At 47.4% G+C, this 23,231-nt stretch overlaps 10 protein-coding genes across 14 annotated transcripts; 4 read left to right on the forward strand and 6 right to left on the reverse strand.

Moving 5' to 3' along the window:
* Window positions 1-8: 8 nt before the first annotated feature.
* On the reverse strand, window positions 9-2,402 carry LOC117138327 (NADPH:adrenodoxin oxidoreductase, mitochondrial). Its single transcript, XM_033300364.1, has 4 exons — window positions 1,822-2,402; window positions 1,062-1,434; window positions 834-1,005; window positions 9-777 (listed from the first exon to the last, which is right to left on the reverse strand). Exons 1-4 carry the CDS (start codon window positions 2,031-2,033, stop codon window positions 134-136), a joined length of 1,401 nt encoding a protein of 466 aa, XP_033156255.1. The 5' UTR covers window positions 2,034-2,402; the 3' UTR covers window positions 9-133.
* On the forward strand, window positions 1,466-1,828 carry LOC117138332. The gene is made up of 2 exons (XM_033300368.1): window positions 1,466-1,666; window positions 1,726-1,828. The coding sequence occupies exons 1-2, from the start codon at window positions 1,564-1,566 to the stop codon at window positions 1,803-1,805; spliced, it is 183 nt and encodes a 60-aa protein (XP_033156259.1). The 5' UTR covers window positions 1,466-1,563; the 3' UTR covers window positions 1,806-1,828.
* A 164-nt stretch (window positions 2,403-2,566) lies between the features above and the next one.
* Window positions 2,567-3,385, reverse strand: LOC117137314 (protein FAM166B). Its single transcript, XM_033298699.1, has 2 exons — window positions 3,178-3,385; window positions 2,567-3,118 (listed from the first exon to the last, which is right to left on the reverse strand). Exons 1-2 carry the CDS (start codon window positions 3,191-3,193, stop codon window positions 2,850-2,852), a joined length of 285 nt encoding a protein of 94 aa, XP_033154590.1. The 5' UTR covers window positions 3,194-3,385; the 3' UTR covers window positions 2,567-2,849.
* A 97-nt stretch (window positions 3,386-3,482) lies between these two features.
* LOC117137313 lies at window positions 3,483-6,400 on the reverse strand. Of its 5 annotated transcripts, none has more exons than XM_033298694.1 (3): window positions 6,160-6,248; window positions 4,429-4,820; window positions 3,483-3,725 (listed from the first exon to the last, which is right to left on the reverse strand). In XM_033298694.1, exons 2-3 carry the CDS (start codon window positions 4,745-4,747, stop codon window positions 3,622-3,624), a joined length of 423 nt encoding a protein of 140 aa, XP_033154585.1. In that variant the 5' UTR covers window positions 4,748-4,820; window positions 6,160-6,248; the 3' UTR covers window positions 3,483-3,621. The 5 variants fall into 5 exon arrangements, with proteins under 5 accessions (XP_033154585.1, XP_033154587.1, XP_033154586.1 ...); XM_033298696.1 differs by lacking the exon at window positions 6,160-6,248 and adding an exon at window positions 5,846-5,988; XM_033298695.1 differs by lacking the exon at window positions 6,160-6,248 and adding an exon at window positions 5,107-5,255.
* Window positions 6,401-6,874: 474 nt separating this feature from the next.
* Window positions 6,875-7,604, reverse strand: LOC117135733. The gene is made up of 3 exons (XM_033296177.1): window positions 7,496-7,604; window positions 7,307-7,429; window positions 6,875-7,246 (listed from the first exon to the last, which is right to left on the reverse strand). Exons 1-3 carry the CDS (start codon window positions 7,598-7,600, stop codon window positions 6,875-6,877), a joined length of 600 nt encoding a protein of 199 aa, XP_033152068.1. The 5' UTR covers window positions 7,601-7,604.
* A 461-nt stretch (window positions 7,605-8,065) lies between these two features.
* LOC117135730 (CWF19-like protein 1 homolog) lies at window positions 8,066-10,125 on the forward strand. The gene is made up of 8 exons (XM_033296174.1): window positions 8,066-8,148; window positions 8,212-8,378; window positions 8,436-8,767; window positions 8,824-9,141; window positions 9,198-9,306; window positions 9,365-9,693; window positions 9,752-9,909; window positions 9,965-10,125. Exons 1-8 carry the CDS (start codon window positions 8,066-8,068, stop codon window positions 10,104-10,106), a joined length of 1,638 nt encoding a protein of 545 aa, XP_033152065.1. The 3' UTR covers window positions 10,107-10,125.
* On the reverse strand, window positions 10,124-12,124 carry LOC117135732 (farnesyl pyrophosphate synthase). The gene is made up of 6 exons (XM_033296176.1): window positions 11,861-12,124; window positions 11,470-11,564; window positions 11,192-11,403; window positions 10,772-11,133; window positions 10,485-10,711; window positions 10,124-10,424 (listed from the first exon to the last, which is right to left on the reverse strand). The coding sequence occupies exons 1-6, from the start codon at window positions 12,040-12,042 to the stop codon at window positions 10,243-10,245; spliced, it is 1,260 nt and encodes a 419-aa protein (XP_033152067.1). The 5' UTR covers window positions 12,043-12,124; the 3' UTR covers window positions 10,124-10,242.
* Window positions 12,125-12,427: 303 nt separating this feature from the next.
* LOC117135731 (transcription factor mef2A) lies at window positions 12,428-14,394 on the forward strand. Its single transcript, XM_033296175.1, has 2 exons — window positions 12,428-12,654; window positions 12,713-14,394. The coding sequence occupies exons 1-2, from the start codon at window positions 12,504-12,506 to the stop codon at window positions 14,083-14,085; spliced, it is 1,524 nt and encodes a 507-aa protein (XP_033152066.1). The 5' UTR covers window positions 12,428-12,503; the 3' UTR covers window positions 14,086-14,394.
* A 489-nt stretch (window positions 14,395-14,883) lies between these two features.
* LOC117135729 lies at window positions 14,884-23,231 on the reverse strand. Its single transcript, XM_033296172.1, has 20 exons — window positions 23,130-23,231; window positions 21,948-22,148; window positions 21,405-21,752; window positions 21,066-21,347; window positions 20,876-21,008; window positions 20,664-20,806; window positions 20,313-20,499; window positions 19,925-20,037; window positions 19,593-19,853; window positions 19,409-19,537; window positions 18,537-19,289; window positions 17,969-18,428; window positions 17,696-17,883; window positions 17,444-17,622; window positions 17,237-17,376; window positions 16,529-17,180; window positions 16,302-16,471; window positions 15,983-16,249; window positions 15,788-15,913; window positions 14,884-15,239 (listed from the first exon to the last, which is right to left on the reverse strand). Exons 2-20 carry the CDS (start codon window positions 22,018-22,020, stop codon window positions 15,185-15,187), a joined length of 4,659 nt encoding a protein of 1,552 aa, XP_033152063.1. The 5' UTR covers window positions 22,021-22,148; window positions 23,130-23,231; the 3' UTR covers window positions 14,884-15,184.
* On the forward strand, window positions 15,410-15,734 carry LOC117135734. Its single transcript, XM_033296178.1, has 2 exons — window positions 15,410-15,480; window positions 15,538-15,734. Exons 1-2 carry the CDS (start codon window positions 15,420-15,422, stop codon window positions 15,669-15,671), a joined length of 195 nt encoding a protein of 64 aa, XP_033152069.1. The 5' UTR covers window positions 15,410-15,419; the 3' UTR covers window positions 15,672-15,734.

The raw sequence follows: 23,231 nt of genomic DNA on the forward strand, positions 1-23,231 counted from the left end.
ATTTACAATTGTTTTAAAAAAGACTTGTATATTTACAACAAATAACAAAGGCCTCAAACGACAGATAAATAAAGAAAGCTAGATTTGTTCTAAAAGGAACCCATTGTCAACCGCAACCTATGGAATACTGGCATCAGACGCCAGCCACCCGTAGCATTTCCTCAATGTTAACAATCTTCTCGCGCGGCTTTCCATTGGCTTTTCCCGCTGCGCTTTCAAAATCATTGATTCGCTGCCAGCCATCCCAAGTAACCACTCGTTTGCCATCCACATCGTATCCTGGTTTGACAGAACTGGTGTCCAGAGCATTCGTGTTTATGTCATCGCACATGGTCTTGGCTACCGCAAAGGCGCCGTTCATGGTGGTCACAATAACGCCAGTGGGTCCAGTGCCTAACCAGCCAGCTACATAAAGTCCAGGGTCTACCTCTCCCGTAGCATCATCCTTGAGAATCCGACCATCAATGTTGTGAACGCGACCGCGTCGAGTGTCAAAGTTGATGCCCGTATCCACGCAAGTCGATTTGTAGCCAATGCTGCGCAGGATTAAGTGCGAGGGAAGACGCTCTGTGGAACTGGTGGGCACTGCTGCTTCCTGCTGCAGTTCCGTGACGGAAAACTCCATTTCCCCTGGAGCTATCGCCTTCGGAGCGCGCAAAAAGATGGGCAGGAACTGTTTTGAGCCGGAGCTCCTGCCCTGCTCTTTAAGACTCTTAAGCATCAGTTCGGTGAGTCTCTTGCGAGGCCGCTGCAGTTTATCCAGCTGCATGTCAATGCCTAAAAAATAGGACGTCATAATAAATAAATACGACTATTTATTCCACAATTCTCACCCGAGAAATCCTCAGTTCGCCATCGGGTGTCTACATTGGGCAGCTTGAGCATCTCCCGCAGCTCCTTGATGGTAAAGGCGGCTTGCAGAGGACCTCGTCTGCCAACCAGATGAACTCGTTCCACTTGGCTTCGAGAAAGCGCTTCCAAGGCGTACTCAGTTGTGTCCGTAGTCTGCAACAATGCACTTGATAATCTTCGATATAAATGGGTATTTAAAAGAAACTCACCTTGAGAGCATCCAAGGGACTAAGCAGCATCCTGGCCACATCCACAGCCACGTTGCCCTGACCCACAATCGTGACATCGCGACCACTTAAATCCGGAGCCAAGTTTTCCGCACCTGGCAATCCATTATACCAGGCCACAAATTTCCGGGCTGATATCACATTATCCAACTGCTCGTTCTCCAGCTCTAGCTGCCGATCCTGGTCAGCTCCGTAGGTGAGGAGCACGGCATGGTATCGATCTCTTAGCTCCCGCAGGCTGACATCCGTGCCCAGCGATATGTTGCCAAAGTAACGCAGACGCGGATGCTCGGCGGTCTTGGTGAAGGTGTTTATTACGTTCTTGACCTCCGGATGATCGGGCGCAACGCCAAAGCTGCAATGTGCGATTTGCATAATGGGACAAGTCGTTAGTCGATAAGTGCGATGGAATGCCGTGCACACGCAATCGTGTGCGGATATAAGCATTTGATTTCGGAGTGGTTGTCACAGTTTGGTTTCCAAGATGCAGGTGCTAAGCGGCAATCCACTCAGTTTGTTTCTCTTGGTGATCATCACTCCGTCACTGATTGCTGCCAATCCCCTGTGGAGTCTTGACCAGGTGGGAGGTATGTTTGAATTACCCCTGGATTTCTTGCGAGGATTAAACACTTTTCGTGCCCTACAGCCTATTTCACTGGCATCTTCCGCTCCGTTGTGGGGCCAATATTTGGCTTTGGCTTGGCAGCCAACAGCACCGCCTTATAAAGATAGTTCTGCTTACCGCACCAGTCCGAAGGGAACCGGCAGCTTCTCGACCACGTCCACCACGCAATTGTCCAGCTGCTTGAGGATCAATTGGGCGGCATAGAAGCCGGCGGGTCCGGCGCCCACGATGCATATCCGCTTGGTGGGCGTGGCGCTCTGGATCACCTGCAATCGGGCGGAACTCGTGTGGAGGCCACGTCTAAAGATGTTAAGGCAATTGATGACCATCGTGGATCAGTCGCCGATCTTTGCTACTGCGAAAGCAGCTCGTTTTCGTATCTTACAAATAATCAGGCGATTTGCTAGGTGATCTTCTCAAAAAAGTTCTTTGCTAACGATGATTTTGTATTTACTCGCTATCTCCCGGAAGACTTTCGCCAGCTGCCCCCAAAATACCCAACGAAATCCAACCAAAACAGTGTATTTACCCCCCATTGCATGTTGGTAACACTAAGTGATAGCGGTTTAATTTAAATTTCTTGATTTTCTGAGAGGGAAAGTCCTAAGAAAGTTTTTAAAATATGACCCCAAACACCGATAGTACATTAGTAATAAAAAGGAAAGTAACGAGCGCGGAGCAAGAATTCAAATTGCGCGCCTATTTATAATTGTAATAACTTTGTGAAATATTCCTAACAATTTTATTTTTATTATACAAAAATATTGAATATTATTAAATATTAAATGTACTAAAAGACAAATAAAAATTAAATACTTTTTGAGATTTTATTTTAAAAGTTTTTGCGTGCATTCAATAATTATAGTTACTTTTCTTGTAATTTGTTAGGAGAAAAGTGTTTTTGGCACCTTGCGTGCCATACCAAATATACTCTTGTGATCTAAAGTTAAATTCATTTTATTGCTCGAAAGAGCAATCATAAATTAAATGTGCTTTTCTGGGAAATTTGGATTTGTATGATTTTATTTCTATTTGCCATTTTCTACAGGCTTCTACTGCATACGATTTATTTCGGGTGCTTCTGTAAGCGTAACACAGCGAATTTGATTGGCTAATGGTGAGCTAATGTTCCGATAACTCGCTTCTCAATCATGATTGAGGGCCAGATGACGCTTGGCGTCGATGGTGGAACGGCCATAGGTGTTGCCCACACGAAATTTGTTGCCCGGAACGTGGCCGCCGTAGCGTGGAATCATGCCGACCACCCGCGGATAGATCACGCCATTGGGATTGGCAAAGGAGCGGCCCACGCCTGCCTTCTCCACGGGCACCCACTCCGCGCTGCGGATGAAGTGCATGTCGTTCTTCGGGTAGCACCATCCTTCATCCGGCAGATGGAAGTCGAAACCAAATCCTGGGACGGCATGTGCACACATTAGATTGATAGATAAGCCATGGGCGAGCTTAACTTACGGCTGGAATAGGACATGTTTTTTGTTTCCGCAAAAGTTGTTGATCCCTCCGAGTGTTGCTGCTTAACTGGGTAACTGGAAACTGAATCTAACTATTAATAGCTGGCCTGACAGGAGAAGCTTCGACAAAACGACCCCGTTTCCCATGACAACGGAGGCCAGGATTGGACGGATTGCCCGCGCGGATTGCCTAGATGGCAGCAACAAGTTAGGTCACGACACCGATTTGCATTTCCTGATGCCGTACTTTAATGGCAATTAATTCGACTCGTCGTAACAACACAATTACCGTGGCATTTAAAAGAGTTATGGGGTACGGTTTATTTTATTACGTTTACTGGTTTATGATTTAGTCATTTACAGGGCGATTGTATTGATTAACAAGATGGAAGGTCTCGGGGCCGGAAAGTACACTACGTCAATGATATCCTCGCCTCCATCTCCTTCAGTTGGACTTCTTGGCCTTCTTCTGTTGCTTGCTCTTGAGTTTCTCCTGCTTCTTGAGCTCCTTCTCCGTCAGGGATTTGTACAACTTGTAGCCAAAGAGGGCTGTAATGCGGAGAGAAGGCAGACGGTTAATAAGGTGACTTGCTTACATTATGCGATCAAGGGAACTGAGACCGAATATGGAGACCAGAAGAAAGATCCCCGCCGACACTATGGAACTGGAGTAGGTCTGTGCGAAATGGGCGTGCTGCACTATCCGCTCCTCGATTCTGCCAATCGTCTGCTGGAACTTGTCCTTCATCTCGGCGAGAAACACATGCCGATCCGTTTCGGCCAGGGACTCCAGTTTGCTCTGCATCTCGCCGATCCGCTTGACCAGATCCTTGGAGAACTTGCTGCTGGGACCCGTTTTGGCCACAATGGACTCCACGGACTTTTTCAGCTGCTCGATAACGCCGAGCTCGTCACTGGAAGCCGACCAACTCATGTTTTGGGTTATTCGGAAAAGGGCCTAGGTGGTGTCAACTACAGGCCGGCATGGGTCTCTGGCAAATACTGCTCTTTTGGTTCCACTCTACCTATGTCTGCGGTGGATCCTACGCTCACCTACTGGTTATCTTATCGAAAATCGAACGCCTATAAACGAAGCAAACATTCTAGCTGAGGCTCGTGAGCGAGTGAGTGCTTCGACATAGCCGCCTCCTAAAACCTTATCGCCCTTTAAGCAGAAACCCAGGTGGGTGCGGATATCGCGCCCGATAAGGGTTAAACGGCTCGTTAGTTGCTCGTTCCGGAGGACGCTTACCAAAGACAATGAGTATGAGGGCCAGCATCACGAAGAACACCAGGTACTCCCGGGAACTGTGGCCCGGATGGCCGTACTGGCGCATGAAATCCTCCGGCGACGGCGGCTTCGGGTTAAAGATGCTCTCGCGGAGCTCGGCTCGCTCGTCGTCCGAAATTCCCTCCATGCCCTCGACCAGCTTCCAGATCTCCTCGGCACTGGGCATCTTAAAGTCGGGGTGTCCGGGCTCGGGACCGGCAAAACCGCCGGCTCCTCCAGCCGCAGCGGCAGCTGCCACGTCCTCAGCGAATGCCTGCTGGTTCACCGGATCCTCAGCCATGATCTAATCTCTGTTTGCGGCTCTAATTTACGGGCTGTGTTCTGTGGGCTCTTTGGCCTTTAGCGGTTCGCGTCTGAATGGATAGTATATAGGAAATCATGGTATTCGGTTTATGGTTCTACTTTCTGCATTTCAGCATGCTACTGGGGGGGCAAACAAAATCACAGAAACAAACAACGTGGCAAAACAAACGAATCGGATTCGAAAATGGATTTTGATTATCTATAACACAAGTTTGACACGCGGCATGCAGAGATAATAACGATTGAACAAATCACATAAACTACGATATTTAATCCCCCCCAGATCACAAACTTTCCAATATTAACTAATTTTGGCGCTAGATCGCCGGCGCTTACGTGCTCCGGCTTTGGCTGTTTGGGAGGACTGAATGAGTCTCTCTAAAATTTATATTAAAATCAATATGAATATAAGCCGCCACTCGTGTGTAATCAGTCGCTTGTATTTCATTATTCCCAGATATGCCCACTAGTTGACTTTTCGCTGCGCTTTTCGGTGTGCCTCCTGTCTTCGTCAGCATATTTCCAAAGGTGATCGCAAAGAAGTTGGCATTGCGGAGAGCATACGTGTGCATGTGCGATAAGGGAGAACCACTAATCAGTGCCGGACACACGAGTACATAAAGACAAAACCCCAGTAAAGAGACCCGTCCCATTCGCGAGAGATAGATGGCTACAATGTTACAAGATGGCCACCATATAAACGCCTACAGTTTTAATTGCTCAAGACGCACATCGAGAAATGTTTTTTAGAACTTTTATTAATTTCTGCAATATCATGACCAAGCACTAGAATTGGAATTCAATGTTTCAGCTAATATAACACCTCTTATCTTTCTCCCCATAAAATATTTACAACGCTCATACAGAAATCGGGTTTTCAATTAAGTTACTTTTGGAAACAATATGTTTATGCGAGTCAAGTTCAAGTTAGAGATACTGGAAATTCGAAGATTTCAGAAAGGTGCGTTTTGCGGCGGAGGTTTGACTGTACGACAGAGTCTATTGAATGGTGGCAGGTCGATTCCTTATCAGAGGGCCATTATCGCTCGAGAACCACAAACTTTTGACTACGTACGCAAGAAAACCGGAATGAGACGGACTGGCCAGATGGAACACGTAGGACAAAGTTGGCAAAGGCAATCCGAATCGAGGGTATCTCAAATCAAAACAGATAAGAACGAAAAACCAAACATCCAACAGCTGTGCATTTGAAACGGCCAGCAAGCACTCGACTAAGTTGCTCGCTTGGTGAAAGTCTTTCGACCTATTTAGTCGCGGTTTCGCTACGACTATAACGATATTGCATGCATAACACTGGGGAAAGGAGGGGTCTAAAGGTGGTAGCTATAAATGTGGTGTGGGGTGGGGAGGGGATCATCCGCAACTCACCTGCCAGGGTAAAAACAACAATTGCCGGCACGTAGAAGGCGAAGTCGGGAATGGATTGCTGGAACGGCGAGCCGGCGTCGGTGAGATCAACCATGTTGGATCACTGCAAGATTGTCTTTATGGTCTCTGGAGGAGCACTTGTGCGTCTGCACTATAGTTCGGGCGTTCCGCTTGCGACTTTATCTCAACAAATACGAAAAAAAAACGATTCGGAGAAGAGGAAGCTGCGATTGTCAGACGAAAATGTTGTACTCCCTACGATTCATCGATATATTGAGGGTTTGTGCACATAACTAGGAAAACAGTGGTCCGGTCACACTAACAGTCGATTTCAAGCTATCCCTAACAACCGCTAGCCGCAAAAATTTAAATCTCGTCGGTCAACATGTATAATTGTATATTGTATATAAATGTATATTGGCATACTTCTAGAATTAACAGAAAGAACAACAATATAAAATAGCATTTTCTTCATATTTTATTTCGAACTTAAACAAAGTGAGATAATCTAAAAAATTTACATATTTCGTCACAAGTTTTAATTCAGATCGTTTGTATATTTCAGGTGCGATCGTTACTTAACTACTACCTCGTTAATTAGTTCCAGTGATCCAAAATTAGATGAATATAAAAAGTTAATTTGATTCTTATTTAATGACTACTTTTTATAAACGTATGTACATTGTACAAGCACCATCTCCATCAGGTCGTGATGTTAGGCACCCAAACCGCACTGCGTCACGTAGGCTTTGGCCAGAGCACACTGGGCATTTGGAGTCCACCGATGATCGGGGCAGTTCTTGAAGTACTCCATGTAGGTGCACCCAAGGACGATGGCTGAGAAGGGGCTGCATCTTGGTTGTTGCTGCTGGGGCTTTTGCTGCTCCGCCTGTTGTTGCTGCTGCATGATCATGGCCAGTCTGCGCTGCGATTGTGGCTCACACTTGGAGTACGCCATGGTCATGGTTTCCACGTAGAGGGTATCGTTGGAGAACTTGGCGGAGAGATCACTGCGTATTTTGGCCAAGTTTAGTTTCTGTGGCTCATCAAGATACTTGGAGGATGTGAGGATACACTCAGCTAGGCACTAAGTAGAAAATTTATTATGCAATGCAGCTTAATAATTTCACAGGCTGAGATTACTCACTGCTGCCGTGTCCAACGATGGAGGACCTCCTGCCTTCTGTCCATTTGCTGCTCCTAAAATCCGCTGGGCGCACTGCTCAGCCACCTGGTCGCGACCCCCATCCTTGCAGCAGAGTGCGGGATCCTGGAAAAGTGTGTAAATATCTTAAGAATCACCTTCATATTCCAGAAAACCAAACTCAAAACCCACCACTGGTTGCGGTGGTCTTTGGCAATCAATCGTGGTTTGGCCAAATACTAGACGAGTATTTAGGGCCAGCAAAGCGTAGATCACAAGAAGCTGACTGGGCGACATAGCTGCGATTGAGTGAGTAAAATGACTGATACGAATATGAAATCGCAAGGCCCATTTTATATCCCTCACGCAGCTCCACATCTAATGGAACGAAAAGAGTAATGGCCACTTAATAGTGCCAGCCACGCATGACCAGAAAAGCCCAGCTAAAGTTCATTGTTGCAATCTGGTGCTGTTTGGGGCCAATGTCATAAATAATGTCATGTTTTGGGCCATTGACATTGCAGTAAGGTTCTAGTTCGTTATATAAGCATAGAACGTTCTTCGCTCAATTAAACAGCAATTGCCGAATAAAACTATGGCTGGGAATGCCTCTGTAAAGTGTGTCATGGTGTTCGAAATGGGCCATAATTGCGAGAATTATGTTCAAATTCGGTAAAAGGAACATGATTTGGCTTGAGTAATTCAATATTTGTAAAATAATCATGGGATAAGATTTCCTTTACGAATTATGGCGCCCAATCAATGCATCAAGTTGGCAGTACCAACATGAGGAAGCTGCAATCGATTTCTCAGTTATCGATAACCATGGACGCGGGCACCAAAATGTGAGTAAAATACATGTTATAAATAATATGAATTAAGGGTTTAATATTGTTTATTTCTCCTAGCCTAGTTGTGGGCGATGTGCGCGGTCGCTTCAAGCAGCTATTTCAGCGCGTGGAGCAGGTCAACAAAAAAGCGGGACCCTTCGAAATCCTTTGCTGCGTCGGAGACTTCTTCGGCGAGGACAAGCAAAACGAGGAACTGATTGCCTACAAAAATGGCTTTAAGCATAGTAAGTAAAGTGGAATATAAGCATGTATCATTCTCTTAACCCTCTCCCTGTACTTAGTCACCGTTCCCACCTACATCCTGGGTCCAAATCAAAAGGAGCATGGAAAATACTTTGAAAATCTGACGGTCGGTGAAATCTGCACCAATCTTACGTATCTTGGTCGACGTGGGGTCTACACGCTGAGCAGTGGTGTTAAAATTGCCTATCTAAGTGGCTTGGAGGCACAGGGCACGGCAGATTCCGCTGGCTCGGAGCACGAGTTCACCAAAGCCGATGTCATCGCTGTGAGGAACTCATGTTTGGTTTCCAAGAACTGCTCCACAGAGTACCGCGGGGTGGATGTGCTTCTCACATCGCAATGGCCATTCGGCATGCAGGAGAAGGAAAATGTACGTAAACATCTAGAGCCTTTGTTATTTTGAAATTAACCAATTCCACTTCTCAGGTCACAGCATCGAAGTTGGTATCATTTCTTTGTCGTGAGATAAAGCCGCGCTACCACTTTTGTGCCATTAATGGAACCCACTACGAAAGCGCTCCCTTTCGGATGCCCAAAGACGAGACTACCCAATTTGAGCTTTGCACTCGCTTCATTTCCCTCGCGGAAGTGGGAAATGCCGAAAAAGCCAAGTACATCTATGCACTCAGCCTGAAGCCAGTAGACAAATCACGCTTATTGGACCTAGTACAGAAGACAACAAACGAAATTCCATGTCCCTTCATTGGCTTGGACTTGGGCGGAGCTATTAACAAGAATGATTCGGTGGGTAACTGCATAACTATAAGTACCCTAAGTTACTAAAGTATTTACCTTTTCAGTCCGAAAGCCGACAATACTTCTATGACATGGATGGTGGCAGGCGCAAGCGACAAGGCGGTGATAATAACAAGAGAGATAAACGTCCTAGAATTCCGCAGATTGAGCAAGGTTAGTCTAGTGCTTAACTTTAAAAGGTGCATCGTCCATACTATTCCTTTAATTGTAGATAAATGCTGGTTCTGTTTATCCTCACCTGACGTGGAGAAGCATCTGATTATCACTGTGGGCGAACATTTTTATTTGGCTCTGGCCAAGGGACCTATTAACAAACACCATGTCATGATATTGTCCACCAAGCATGTGCCCTGCGCTGCCCAACTCAGTCCAGATGATTGGGAGGAGCTCAACAAGTTCAAGGCAGCCTTGCGAAAGTTCTTCAAAACGTTAGGTCAAGTGGTGTGTTTTACTGAACGGCACTACAAATCGGTTCACCTACAAATCAACGCGCTTGCCTTTGAAGAAGGCTATGCCTGGAAGATAAAACATAGTTTTGAGGTATGCTCACAACACTCAACCTTTAATGAAATATGATATATATCCGAAAACATTGCAGGATAAGGCGGAGGAATTTAATCTGGAATTCGAGACACTTCCGGCATTGGATTCTGAGAAAATGCTGCCTGAAATGGGACCTTATTTCCTGGCCGAGTTACCCGACGATAGCACACTTATAACGCGGCAAATGAAACACTTTCCCATTCATTTTGCAAGGTGCGTTAACTTCTCGATTTAAGCTACCAACTCTTGACTAAACTCATCTTTTCAGGGACGTGTTCTGTTCGGAGAATCTTCTTAACTGCGATGAGAAAGTCAATTGGAAGGATTGCCTCCTCGATAAGGACGAAGAAGTGGCGTATGTGGAAGATTTCCGAAAGGCTTTTGCGCCCTTTGATTTTACAGACGATTAAGCAAAGAACATTGTATGTATAGTAAAAGTTCATATCGGTTGTAATTGCTGAGCCCTTGCTAACAGTTCATCCATGTAAATGCTAAAACTACAATTTAATTAAAAACGTATCCGTAAAGTCGTTGCGCTCGAGTAATTTAGGAGTCACGTTGGTAGATTTTGTTGAGTATTTGCAGGAAGGTCTGGTGAGGCACCCCGCGCGAGGTTTGTTGTATGTGCGTTTTAATCATGTTGTAGGATTCCTCCTCGAAAATGGCATATGTGGATGGCAGTCCAAGTTCCTTGTATAGTTCTTTCACTCGCTCTACTTTAGCTGGTTCTGCAGTTTAATATTCAATAGTCAATATCAAATTGTGAGGGTTGGTTAAGCCATTGTTACCTTCTTTGCCATAGCAATCGACCATGATTTGCTTTTGCTCGACATTGGCTCGCTGCATCGCCACCACTGCCAGCCACGAGCACTTGTTGTCCTGAATGTCGGTTCCAATTTTGCCAGTCACTTCCGGATTACCGAAGCAGTCGAGGAAATCGTCTTGAACCTGGAAAAAGTTGCCCATTTCTAGGAGAATGGTCTTAGACTGGCGGAAGGCCTCTGCGTCCTTAAAGCTAAACAATAGAGCGGAGGGTTAAAAAGCTGAATCTTATATACGTATGGCCATTACTTACCCAGCCAAGTGTAAGGCAAGTGCGAATGGAAGGTAGAAGGAGTAATATGCTGTCTTATTTTCGACAATTGCTTTGTAGTTTTCCATGGTGAATTCCGAGACACAGCGGTTCGAGTTCAATTGGTCCAACGATTGTCCGCAGGTAGTGATGTATGTGATTTCGTGGAAGAGCTCCATTAGGGCGACATAGCAGTCCAAGTGGCTGAAGTGCTTCTTGAGAATGGCATACATGGCATTTTCGATCATAAGAGCATCGTTAATCGCAGTCAGGCCCACATTCTCCACCTTGTGCCAGCAGGGTTGACCGCGTCTGGTGGTGCTGTTGTCCATCACATCGTCTGAGATGATGAAGAAACTTTGGAGCTGGAAGATGACGGATAACTTTGTAGTAGGAAAACTACTTAGTGCGCAAACCTCTTACCATTTCCACGCACCAGCCCAAATACTGGGCCAGTTTTATGTTCTCGGGCGTGAGATCCTGGGCGGGCACTAGATTCTTATACGTGAGCACGGTGAGGATGCCGCGATTCTTCTTGCCCCTGGGTACATTGTACTGGAGGACTTGTGCGAACCATTTCGCCGCATCGCTGCAATTGTATGCCTTCGTCACGGTGGTGATGTCACGCACAAGATCTGCAAATCGAAATAGAATTAGCATTAGTATTTGCATGATAATTGGCATAAATAAACAAATCTCACCTGGGAACACGGCCATAAAGTCGCGACTCTCATCTTTCGACACCGTGACGCGAGCGGCAATGGGAACCGAGTGATTTTGGAGCGTCGATAAGGTTCTGTGGACAAAACAAAAGTTCAGAACAATAGAGTCTAGAACTGAAACCACCAGGCACACACACATACATACACACGCACGCATCTCTGGTCTACGTGACTGCATAAGTGGCTACGATACAAACTTTCTCCCCCACTTCCAATCGAGAAAATAAGACCCCGAAACTCCGCATCCAAAATCACGCCCAAATCAGGCATGCGATACATGCATACCATTCCCATGCCCATACCGGTCGAAACGTAAACAAAACAAACAGGCAAGGCAAAGGTCAAGTGCGGAAACCGGTAGATTGATTACCTGCTAGTCTTCTTCAGCTTCTGTTCGTTGACCAGTTCGGTGGGGAGGCCGCCAATGGTGTCCATGGACTTGAGGATGGGCTCTGCGTTGACCTCGTCACTGGTGGAGATCAGGCGCTGCAGGCGCAGTGGGCTGGCCAGGATCCGCTGCTGCGGCAGGAGCATACGGGCCAGTTTGAACATTTTTATTTATGATTATCGGCAGGTAACTATCCGCTTCGCAAAACGGCAATTCAACTTCGGGTACAAAATTGCCAGTGTGACCGAATCTCGATTCGCGAAAGAAGCCACTTTAATATTTGAAATAACCATAATACGTTTATAGCAACTATTTTATAGCAGACTTTTATTTTTTGTTAATATTGTTAAGGTAACATAAGTTAAATTTTTAAAAATGTTTATTTATTAAATGTTGGTACCGAAAATTATTTACTTTTGCTGAAATCATTACTTTGATTTGCGTGGCTAGGTGTTATTAATTAAATGTATTTGCCGAATTTAAACAATATCAATATCATCAATATCTTCAAACTCTGCTGCAACATTTTCGGCCACACTATTTCGATGTCTTCATGAACAGTGTTGGAAATGGCCTGACATACACCAAAGGCAAATTGGCAGCTGAAAACGAGAATTAAACTAAAATGATGGATGAGCAGCTAATTGACGAGGTAGCACAGCACGGAGTGATCTACAACCGGCAGAAGTACTACCTCAACGGCGGCGCCAATGGTGGCAAGTACGAGACGAAGGACGAGGCCTGGCAGCTGATTGCGATGAAGCTGCGCACGGATGGTGAGGAAGAGGCGCTCCTCCGGCAGACCCTCTTTATAAATGTTGTCCTCCTTTCCAGTGGACACGTGCAAGAAGCGGTGGAAGTACCTACGCGAACGCTACGTCTCGCAACGGAAGCAGGGCGATCCACCTGTATATGAACACCTGTCGCGTCCATACCTGGAGAAAATGAAGTTCTTGGACCAGCACATCCAGCCGCGCAAGTCCTACCGCCATGTGCCGAACTTCCTAACATCTCCGCAGTCCGCCAACAGCTCCGGCTACAATGAATACCAGGTTGATAAGTCCAATGGCTCCATGAAGAATGTGTCTCAGTTTGGCAGCTCAGGGCAAAGTCACCTTTACCACCAGCCGGATCAGCAACACGCAATGACTGCTCTGAGTAACGTCGCTGCATCTGCGCTGGAAAACGTCAATGGCCAGGTGAAAATAGAGGCGGACCAGGTGTTCAGAGATTTCGCTGCTGCCGTGGCTTCACAGCAGCTCCAGCACATATCACAATCACAAATGCAGCAACAGGCGGCAGCCGTTGCAGCTGTGATGGCTGATTCCTCGCAAGGTTATCAGGATCAATACAAGGATGGCTCCGTGGGCATGAACGGGGCCCAGAACAGCGCTGGCAGTCTGACCTCAACATCATCCTCGATGAAATCACCGCTGTCGTCGCCGCTGCAAGGAATTGGGGCAGGAACCCATCATCCTCAGCAGCAGGCGCAACAACAACAACAGCAGCAGCAACAGCAACAAGGGCAGCAACAGTCGCCGGCATCTGATCAGCAGCTTCCGGTGGTACATTCCTCTTCCAGCGCCACAGGCGCTTCCATCGGCAACAGTTCCACCCTGCAGATGCAACAGTCACACGTCTATAACCCCAAGGGCGATGGACTAGATTCTTCGTCATCCAGCCATTTCCATATGAAGAAACCCCGTGTTCAGGTAAATGGCAATGCACACAACCAGATGACTAGCAATGGCAGTCACTTTGGCAATGACTCGGACGACGAATCCGATGAGAATAGCCATGATCTGATGGAGCCGCAGGTTATGATGCAGCAGGAGAATCACTACAGCAATTCGATGCCCATGCAGCGGGGCAATGGTAATGGAATTAATAGTAGCAGCAATAGCGGGAGCAACAATCCCAGCGGCAATAATAGCCACAACAATCAGCAGCAGCAACAGCACCAGAACATGTTTCCGTCAAACACGGACTTCCTTTTCCAGTTATACCAGCAGTTCCCACATCAGGCCAGCAGTTCGCATCCCGCAAACTTCGGGAAATTCCAGGCGCCGCCCAATCATCCGGGTGTGCAACGGTTGTCGGAGCATTTGCTGGGAGAATTAGTCACCACGGAGCTGCTTAAGATGAACAAGGAACGGAAGAAAAGTGCACAGAAACGGATTCTAGAAATACTATTCTTCGACGATTAAAGGGCTAGCTACTAGGTATTTGTAAATAATGTAATCTATTATCCTTAACTTATGTTATTCGTTAGACGGTTGTCAGATAATAATAATTGCATCGCTTTGGTCAAATTTCCCACCAAGAAGTCATTTGCAAAGCTATACGTTCTCCAGAACACTTTTCAAATGTGCTAGTCAAGACCAGCAATTGGGATTCCATATCTGCATTAATTTATTTTTTATATATGTTTAGGAATTTAATGATCGGTTTTAATTTATTTAAATTCTTATTAAAATGTACTCAAAGGAAAAGTGTCTTTCCAAAGTGAAAATTAACTATTTATGTGTAGTTGGACATTATTGTTATGTATCTGAACTCAAATGGGGTCATGCATGGATGCTACGATGCTTTGTGGAAAGTTTTCCATTTCCGAATGCTGATAGTGGAATTTTGGGCATGAAAGTATACAACCGCATATGCGAAAGTAATTAGCTGCAGTGTGTAGCCATCATAAAGAAAGTAGTTCCTAATGATATGTAAAGCTTCGTGACCCACTGAGGTCCAATTTCAGTTATGTTCAGTAGCCGTCCTGCTGCTTGATTTATGAGTGGCCTTTGACCATCCCTCCGGATTGCCCACAGAGCGGGATGCAAGTGCAGCTACTAAGCCCCGCTGGCTACTGTCTGCAACGGAAACTGCCACTGCAACTGGCAATTGGCCTAGCTCGTTAACCCTCGGCTGGCCAAGCGGCCACTGCAACTGGAATCCTGTACGTTGATTAATGACCAGCTTTGCATTCCTCTGGGCAGAACGAAAGTCGGTGGTGATATGAATAAGTTTAGGCTTTATTGCGCTTCATATCTTAGCTGGTAGGGAGAATAATTACTTGATTGTGTTTTCTGGTTTGTTAGGCTTAGATAAATTATGGTAAATAGCATAAGATCATAATATTTGGATACTGGTCAGTGGTGCAATTCTTAGGCTACTTGATGGACCACCGAATATTCGAGGGTCCCACGCATTTGGCTAGCGTATGTGTTTACTTTTCGGATTGTCTTTGATTAACTGAAGTTAAAAACCTTTAGCTTATTTACAACTAATCACAGGAGACTTGGAGTTGCAATCTCAGACCTCCTGGTTGTCCTCGGACTCGGCCACCATGGTCAGACTTCGCAGCGATCTGTGAACGAAACAAAACACGACCAAGCGTTAATCAGCTAGCTTAATATTATTATTCCAAATATTTCGTAAGAGAGCCGGCGGAGTGATGAGTTCAGATTCATTTGACTGATATGGTTTGGTTTATCGCCTTCGTAGCCAGCTTTCCAGCTTTTTAGTCGAAATCTGACAACTCATCAGCATGGACTGCCTACGCGTCTGTCTGCTTATTTTGTTAGTCTGTTTAGTCGGTGCCCATGCAAGTGAGTCCGATTTCAGTAGGAGATTGTGCCTAACTTGGGAGTTAACTTCTGGTTTAGTTACAGGTGAGATGCCCACGTTCCAAGGCCTGTGCCAGTTGCAAGGCGACTGGTGCACTACCAACTGCCAGATAGCCGGTGGACGGGACGGACTTTGCAACAAGGTGGGCCTCTGTATCTGCAGACCCTTGTAGTGGTGGTGCTAACGTGACGGTTAGACAAATCGGAATAAAGGCGAACATATTTACAATTGCGAACGGTGGTCGGGTACTCATTCTGCGGATCTGTTACACCATGGCCCGCTACTTGCCTGGAACGCTCGAAGAGCGAGGGATCCGTATAGATGGGCTCGCTGGGATCCTCGAACTGGTGGCTGCTCTGGTTGGTGCTACGCATGGGATTTATCACTGGCAGCTGGCACATGCGCGCCAAGTTGCTGTAAAGACATAAAACAAACACCCCATAAGTGGACCGGTTGGACGATTGGCGACTCGCCGTTCCTCACCCCGTGGCAAATGTCTTGTGTAATGAGCCGCCGAACATGGACATGTTGGTGCGAAAAGCGTTTGAGGCCCGATTCGATGCGCTCTGATTGGCCCCGCCCCCAGTTCCTGCTCCACCTCCACCTCCTCCTCCTCCATTCAGGTTGGGCATATGTCCGATCTCTGTGAAGCGCTCATGGGTGCGTATGGATGAATGGGAGTGTCCGAGCGAGTGGATCGGCGAGTGTCGGTCCACGAGTCGGTTCTTCGAGATGGATTTCCAGTAGCGTCTGTAAAAGGCGCCAATTAGCACTGATCTCTAGCCCGTTGAAGACATCCTACCTGTATCCCAGGCCAGCCACCAGCGTGATGCTGAATAGCAGGATCATTAGCAGGATAATGGCTGTGATTAGGCCATGATACTCAGCCGGAGTCATGCACACCGTTTCCACCGGGGCCACTAGCTTGCGGGGATACGACTCCTTCTCAATTTCCTCGCGGGTTTCAAAGACCTTAATCGATATTGTTAGCTTATGCTGAAGATCCCCTCCCATCAATCAAACACTTACCTCAATCATTTCCCGCACTTGCTCGGGTTCCTCAGTCTCCTTGGTCTTCTCCCCCGGTTGAGTCTCATTCAGGGCAGCCTGACCCAAAGTGGCACTCACGGTGGTGCTGTTCACGACGGTGACTTCATCCAGTGTGGATGCCTCCAGTTGGCTGCCGCCCTCCAGAGCCAGTGCTTCCGGTTCGGGTATCTCGGTAGTGTTTAGAGATCGACGCCGGCGACCAAAGGAAGGTTCCTGACGACCCGCAGGCCCGGGACAATAGGCCGGCTGACATCCTTCGCGACAGGAGCGAACGGTGGCCTCGAAGACCAAGAAATTGGACTCGGGTATCTTGAAGGCATTAAAGCGGGCCTCCAAGGTGTCGCCATCGCGCAGCTTGTCCAGTTCGGGGAAAACAAACGGATCCACGGGGCATCCAAAGCGATCTATCAGCTGGATACTGCGTCCGGAATAGGGATCCCTGGCCACCACATTGGTGGCAAATATGTCAGTAACGTGGTTATAGCCATCCTGTGCCTCCAACCGGAAGGTCAGTGGATCACCCACAGCTATGGTGGTAGTGGGTCTGCCCTGGTACAGGATACTCAAGCGCACCTTGGAGCTGAGAGTATTTTCCGCTGGTAGATATTCAATGGGGATCGGACTACCGGACCTGGAATAGAAATGTGCATCAGAAATGGTGATCGTTGGATTGAGTTTCAGCATTACCCTGCTCCTATGTACCCAGAGCTGACCACTGCCTCTCCCGGACCCCGGAAGATGCAGGTGAGGTTGTATCGCTTATCCCTGCTGGTCTGCACATTGTCCGAGAACTGAACCACCACTATGTTGGTTAAAGTGTCGCCATACTGCCAGATTTTATATATGGGTTTTAGGAATATTGAATGAATGACTAAAAGGCTCTTAGTAACTCACCCGCTGAGTTCCACAGTCGGGATATCCCTGTGGTCCACTGAGTCTCAATACGTTCACCGTGCCGCCATTTCCACGGAAGAAGCAGCGATCGTAGAATCCATAGGTGTATATACGTCCCAAGAAGCCCTCCGGCGTGCGGATCGTGAATTCCATGCCCTCCTCGTTACACGTTTGCGTGACTAGATTAGATCATTCGAACAATACATTTTATTTTAATATAACAGATCTACATTTCAATAGGTATCCACCAACCGTCCATGCACTCGCCATCGCTGCGTCCAATGCTGCGCTCGTAGAAGTCATAGTTGGAGGCGTCGAAGGTGCCCGGATCGTGGATGTCCAGCTCTCGCGAGTCTCTGTCGCTCAGCTCGCAGTTCGGTGAGTCCCGGTCCCGGTCGCGATCCCTATCTCTGTCCTCGTAGCCGGAGGCGGCCGAGTCTCTGCAAATTGAAATTTACAATGTGAATTTGTAGCGGCTCGTGTAGCGATTATGTTGCATCTTGAATCCCAGTCCACCCCACCCACCTGTAGTTGAAGCTGCGGCACACAAAGTCCCGCGACTCGATGCACTCCCTCTCACACTGGATGAGGCTGGGGACGATAAGAGCTCGTCGCACAAAGTGGCGACGCATCTTGTGCCTGGCGGCTATTTGCTTGAAATTGTCGCTCTCCTCGCAACGGGTGATCGGAGGACGCGGGGGACCCGAATTGACACCCACACCAACACCCACATGACTTCCACCACCTCCTCCGTACGGAGTGGGTGGATGGGAGAGACCCAGGCCAGGCAGGGGCAGGGGACGATCGTCTAGGCCATTACCACCATAGGGCCGGTTAAAGGGACTGTCGTAGCGTCCATAGGGACCACCACTTGGTGGCCTTCTACCCGGCGGTCCATCGTACTCCCGATCGTATGGTCCATATCTATCGCCATACCGCTCTTCGTAGTCATAATCGTAGAAGGGAGGTGGCGGACGCTCCAGACCTAGTTGGGTATACTGGTTAGCATAGATCACATTTCATCTGCACTTGCCACCAATTGAGTTACGGGTTACAAGTTGGTAGTTGGTTAGTCCCTTCCCGAAGTACTTACCCGGTCGCCTGCCAAGATCATTGGGTCCCGGACGGTTGCCATATTTGTAGATGTCAATGGGATAACGATCGTTACCTACCGGAAACCGGTTCGGGGTGGAGGCGTACTTGCTGGCGCTGCCCGTTGGAGCAATTGGCGCTGGTGGATATCGTTTGGCCGAGTCGGGTTCCGGCCTTCTGGCACTATGCACTATATCATCATATCTGCCCGGTGGTCCCCGCGAGTCTGGCAGATAGGGATACCTTGGAGAATCCATCGACGAGGGACGGTAGCGTCTGTCGGGGAATATGCTGTCGGGAGCATCCCTGCCTGTGTAGCCACCCACGGGATCTCGTTCCCGGCTGGGAGGGAATCGTGGAGGGTATCGGCCTTCGTATCTGTTCTCTCCATAGCGACCACCTCCATATCCATAGGGCCGGAATGGAGCATCGTCGTCGGTGGGATAGGGTCGTGTATGAGGCAAATCACTGGGCAGGCTATTGTCATTGATACCGGGATAGGGCAGTGGACGGTATGGCAACCTATCACGGTCGCGATCTCTTTCCCTCTCCGGATAGCGGCGATCTCCGTATCTGTCCGCATAACGCTCTGGCGGATAAGGCTCCGGATAGCGTTCTCTATCCCTGACACCTGGATACCGATCTCTGTCTACAGCGCCTGGATAGCGATCTCTGTCACCAGCTACTGGGTAGCGGTCTCGATCCCTTTCGCGGTCTCTATCGCCATTGACACCCGCACCCGCTGGATACCGATCTGACGTGGGGTTAGTGAATTAGTTGTCAGTAGAATTAGAATTAGAATTAGAACGATGTGATGGTGAATTATGGTCGTGGGATTATGGGTTACAGAACCTTAACAAGTAGTAAACTTACCATAATCATCAGGGAAACGATCATAGGGCCTGTTGTAGCCAATTCCATCACCTCCAGTGGGATATCGGGATCCATAACGATCTGGGGGATAGCGGTCTCTATCGCGATCTCCGCCATAAGGATTACGATCTGGTTTAGGAGTATATTAGCAGTGTGTTTAAAGATCATAAAGTGCACTGCCTACCATATTCATTGCCCGCAATGTCCGGATAACGATCGTATGGCCTGCCATAGTCGACGCCCTCGCCCGGTGGCAGTCTTGAGCCACCAGAACCCGTTCCGCCATGCGAGCCTGCACCGCCAGTTGACCCACCCGACCCATAGCGATCATCGTGCTTATTAGGCTGTCTCCAGTTGCTGCCCGACTGATCCCCGGGTCGCTTGCCATCGCTGCTGCCACCGTGCCCACCACTATCGCCATCGGCGCCTCCGCCCACCACATTCACTGCAAGAGAAGAACCAGCAGCTATGTCAGGGATTACTGGCCCGCTATTAGCACCTCCTCTAACCACTTACACATCAGATTCTCGTAGTAATCATAATCAGCATCGTATATAATGCGCATGCCGTCCTTTTGATTGTACCGACTCAGGCGACAAGTACGAAAACGATCGCTGTACACCGCAGACCTGTAATTTGCGATAGGATGGAGTGGTTGGGTTAGTGAGGCAGTAGGAGAACCAGAAAGACTGCAATGCCTTGCATCGAAGATGGTAATACACTTAAAATATATCTAGACTATCTAAGCTACTGAGTATTGCTATTATATGTGAAGCAATTTTGAAAGATTATTTAGAGCTTTGTATTATTTTTAAAATGTCATGATTTTGTTGAACTAAGATGATCTTTAGCAAGGGTATTGGAACAAGAATGGCAACGGCAACTCCCGAGGCTGAAAACGCACCTGCACTGGAAGCTCGTCTGGCGAAGACACTCGTCCAGGCACTCGCTCAGCGAACGGCCCGTGATCTCGGAGTGAAACTCGCCGCCCAGCCTGGAGTTGCGGTACCGCTGGAATGCTGTATCTGGCCGCCGGCCGCTGGAGAAGAGGTGCGAGGTGACTGAGTTATCTGGATAATCGTTGGCTCGTTCTGCAACGGGAATACAACATAACATAGACGTAGAAGTGGAAGTGCAGATGGCTGGGGCAATGGAAGTGGATGCAACCGTTGTGATGGGATGCACCACTGTAATCTTGTTGTCGCTGTTGACTTTTCTCGACTCACACGAGATCGTCTTTACGGTAGCCACTTACGATTATCGAGGCACACCAGATCGTAGAAATGGTGTGTGGGACTGGAGCTGATGCTAATGTCATCCTTCTGCGATATGGAGTCCTCCTCCGAGAGGATGCACTGTTTGCTCTGGTCGTCAAACTCTACGGATCGACAGAAGTATCTGCGGGAATGCGGTGTGTGCAATTAGCTTAAATGACGCTGAAATAGAGATATTATGCATATGCCTTACTTCTCGGCCCGCAGGCACATGGTCTGACACTCCTCCAGCGTCATGTTATTGAATATGTCCACCTCGAAGGGGCCACCCAGACGCTTGTTCTCCTCCTTGACAAAAACGGCCAGTCCATCGCAACGCCTCTCGGCTAATCAATGGTTCAGAGAGTGAGTCCAGGCACTTGGCTACCATAATCTAGACTCACCATTTAGACAGGTGTTCTCCAGGTAATCAGAGTTGGGATCGTCTTCCATCAGTTCGGGATGGGTGCGTCGGGTGAATCTGCTCAGCGTGCAGGAGCGCATGGTGGAATCAAAGTTGGCCGATCGGCAGACAAAGGAGAACTCATTCAGGCACTTGTCCTCACAGTCCGAGCGATTGGCAGCCGTTATCTCCTTAATATCACTTATGGGCAGCTTCAGTTTCTTGCGGGGATGCCTCTCGAAGACGTATCTCCTGCTGGGACACTCCCTTTCCGGGCGACTGGCTGCGGATTCAAGGATATCATAAAAGTATTATCCTATAAAATATCGTAGGCACTTACAAGTCAGGCAAATCTCGTTAAAGTGTACACTATTGGGCACCAGCATCAGGCTGCCGATGCCTTCGGGTCCCGCCTGCTCGGATGTCAAATAACACAGGGACTCCTCGTACTCGGAGTTGCCACCAAAGGAGGTGATTCGACTGCCTGGCTGGAAGTCAAAGCTGGTGCACGTGCGCACCAGATTATTGGAGCCGGATCGGTCGCGCAGGCACAGATCCTGGCACTTTTCCAGCACACGGAATGGTGGCGCCGTATCACGCACCACATCATCGTCGTAGCCCTGGAGCTGCTGGTTGGGCAGTCTTTCATAAAGCACTCGGCCTAGGCCATTCTTACAGGTGGTTTGACCTGCAGAGGAGAATTAGTTATATCACTAGGCTATCAAGATTATATTATCACTGATTTATTATTAAATCGAATTATTTCAAGGAAATGTAAAGCTAGTTTTGAAAAAGAATAAAGTTAGTTAAAGGTAAATGAGGCAAACTAGAGGGTATTGGGACACATAACGTACTAAAGTTAATGTACATAGCTTAAACTTACCATTAATTTTACTGAGGCTTAGACTAACCACTAGGGTCGCCAGCAGCAGGTGTATTCCCTTTCTAGGTCTCATGCTGTGTGATCCACAATGGTTTGATTTGGAGTACTTGGAAAGGGGTTTTCTAGCTTGATCGCGGCATTTTCACCGCAACCTGGCTTTTGGATTTTGGATATCGAAACTATTGCGTGCTTAGCGTTTAGCTGGAAACAGAATTCGTGGTTAGTCGCGCTGGTTTATCCGACATGATCTAATTAGTTCATTGGCCAACAAAATGACATGAAGTATGCGACCTCAATAGGGAGATTTCCACCGCGGCGAGAAGTGTGTGGGGCGGGTGGAAAATGGGAAAATCACATGAATAGTTAAATATATTTCTGCCTTTCTGCCGCCATAATGTGCACAATGCGTAACGTGAATTTGGATCATTAAACGAAAATCTAGCCGAGCTACGTGTCGCCCCACTCATATCGATCCGCAACTCCGGATGTCGCTTCCGGCTTTTTGTCCACCCAACTCTTTATGCTCTCCGCACAACCCCATCGCCACTAAAGCCAACTGGCTTTTCGGAAAGCGTTAGCTATTGACCTCAAGCGGTGGCTGTACTTGGAAAGTGTCGCTTTGAACTCCGAAAGTAATTTTCAGAATGGTGAAATTGGCTAGGAAAGGTTACAACTTTGGTGGAGAAAGGAGGAGGATTAATGATCCTAAGGGAATAAGATATAAACTGACATGGTGCGTCGATGGGAGTTCATGAAATCGAAGTGTTAAGGAGGAATTAGATCTTAATGGAAGTGGAGAAACAGATCGAATCGAACTACAAAGGATCAAGAAGAATAGAAGTAATTCTACACTTTAAGTTCTTAGTCTTTTTTCAATAAAAAGGAAATGGCTAAAGAAATGTTGGTTTATACGAAATATGTCATAAATGTTTTGTCCTACGATAGTTTGAGTTTATCCTTTGATATAATCCTTCGATTCACTTTATTTGATGCAACTCTATCTATTTAAAAGCCTACACAAAAACTTTCATTTATCTGTGCCAAATGTCCTGGGAGATTTATATCCTATGCAGGATAAGGTGCATTCCTTAGGACACATTAAGTAATGATGCATTAAAATCACTTGTAAGTTTAAACTCATAGTTGAAGGTCACTTGTTAGGCACTTAATAAATTTGAATACCGTTTATTGCTGCAAGGATATCCGGTTAATGGTATTGTTAACTGAAATGATTATGGGCACAAATTGGCTTTTTGGGGACCGAACCCGACCGATCGTTAGAAT

This window comes from Drosophila mauritiana, chromosome 2R (genome assembly GCF_004382145.1).
Source record: "Drosophila mauritiana strain mau12 chromosome 2R, ASM438214v1, whole genome shotgun sequence".
Classification (NCBI taxonomy): Eukaryota; Metazoa; Arthropoda; class Insecta; order Diptera; family Drosophilidae; genus Drosophila; species Drosophila mauritiana.